The 1,329-nt window shown below is 69.7% G+C and overlaps 1 protein-coding gene and 1 non-coding gene across 2 annotated transcripts in view; both read left to right on the top strand.

The window, feature by feature from the left end:
- The first annotated feature begins 52 nt into the window (after positions 1–52).
- On the top strand, positions 53–124 carry TRNAC-GCA. Its single transcript has one exon. It is a non-coding gene; the product is annotated as a tRNA-Cys (tRNA).
- Positions 125–1,156: 1,032 nt separating this feature from the next.
- Positions 1,157–1,329, top strand: part of PLXDC1 (plexin domain containing 1) — a 21,394-nt gene continuing 21,221 nt past the window's right edge. Inside the window, exon 1 of the mRNA XM_041426484.1 lies at positions 1,157–1,295. Coding sequence (XP_041282418.1) covers positions 1,241–1,295 — 55 coding nt within the window. The 5' untranslated portion in view covers positions 1,157–1,240. The remainder of the gene's footprint in view (positions 1,296–1,329) is intronic.

Here is a 1,329-nt window from a genome sequence, read left to right as displayed (position 1 = left end):
CCCCCCCCCCGCCTAACAGTGCTATTGCCGGCGGCGGGCCGCTCTTGGCAGCGGGGGTATAGCTCAGTGGTAGAGCATTTGACTGCAGATCAAGAGGTCCCCGGTTCAAATCCGGGTGCCCCCTTGTTTTTCTCAGATTTTCGGGGGGTCCCACCTTGTTTTTCTCACTCCTTTTATCCGTCCCCCAACACCCCAGCAGCGAGGGGAGGCAGCGTTCTGCCCCCCACGCCCCACCATTCTCGGCTGGCCGCGGTGGGTTCCCCGCTTTGCTTTGGAGCGGGACGGACCCAGCTCTCGGGGATCCCCAAAAATGTCGCGTTCCCCCATTTGCCTCCTCGACTGGGAGCAGCCGCGGGACCCCCACATTGTCCCCGCGCCCCCCGGCTTTGCCCGGCAGGGATGGGGGGGGTCAGCATCGCTCTCCGGCCCCTGATGGGGCACATTTCTGGGAGGGGGGTCTGACCCCCCTCCTCCCGCCCTGGCACCCAGGGCTGAGCCCCCTCCCACCCTGGCACCAGGGGGCTGGGGTGCAGCCGGAGCCCCCCAGAACGCTGCCCAAATTATGGGGTGGCCAGCAGTGGGTTTGGCTGAATGCGGGAGCTGCAGGGTCAGGCTGCTCTGGGGGCTCTGCGGTGCCAGGGGGACCCCCGCCCTGTGCCCCCCACTCTGTGCCCCCCAAGACCCCAATTCCCGCTGTTCCTTCTCCAAAGGGGGGATCAGGGAGGGCCCAAACCCTCCAGCAGCTGAGACGCGACTGTGCATGGGGAACCCGGCTGGGCGAGGGGTGGGGGTGAAGTGCCCCCCAAAATGAGGGGGTGCAGAGACCCTGTGGCTTGGGGGTGCAGTGGGCTCAGCCCAGAGCGGGGTCACCCCAGGGCTGCTCGCAGTGGGGACAACCCGGGGGACCCCAAACCTCGCTGCTGTCTCAAGTCGGACCCCAAAAACTCGGGGTGGGGGGGGGAAGGGGTGAGCACCCGGAGATGTCGCTCAGGGTGGGGGGCGCCGGCCCAGCCCGGGGATGGACGAACATTCCCGAAGCCCCTGGGCGCAGGGGGGTCCTGCTGCCGGCTCCGGCTCCATCCCTTCCCTTTCTGTCCCTTCCCATCCCATCCCTTCCCAATTTCATCCCCACCCCCGGCCCCGCCCCAGGCCCCGCCCGGCTCCGGCTCCGGCTCCGCTCGGTGCGCGGCTCCCGGGGGTCCCGGCCCATGGCGGGGCGCTGAGCCCCCCGACCCCCACCATGCTCTGGGGGTCCCTCCTCCTGCTCTGCCTGCTCCGCGGGGCGCTGGGCGCAGGTAGGGGGGAGCAAAGGGGGGCTGGGGGGGGGAC

The sequence above is a fragment of the Onychostruthus taczanowskii genome, unplaced genomic scaffold, assembly GCF_017590055.1.
Source record: "Onychostruthus taczanowskii isolate IOZ18803 unplaced genomic scaffold, ASM1759005v1 scaffold91, whole genome shotgun sequence".
NCBI lineage: Eukaryota > Metazoa > Chordata > Aves > Passeriformes > Passeridae > Onychostruthus > Onychostruthus taczanowskii.
The sequence above is the reverse complement of the archived record's forward strand: the minus strand, read 5'-3'. Positions and strand labels throughout refer to the sequence as shown.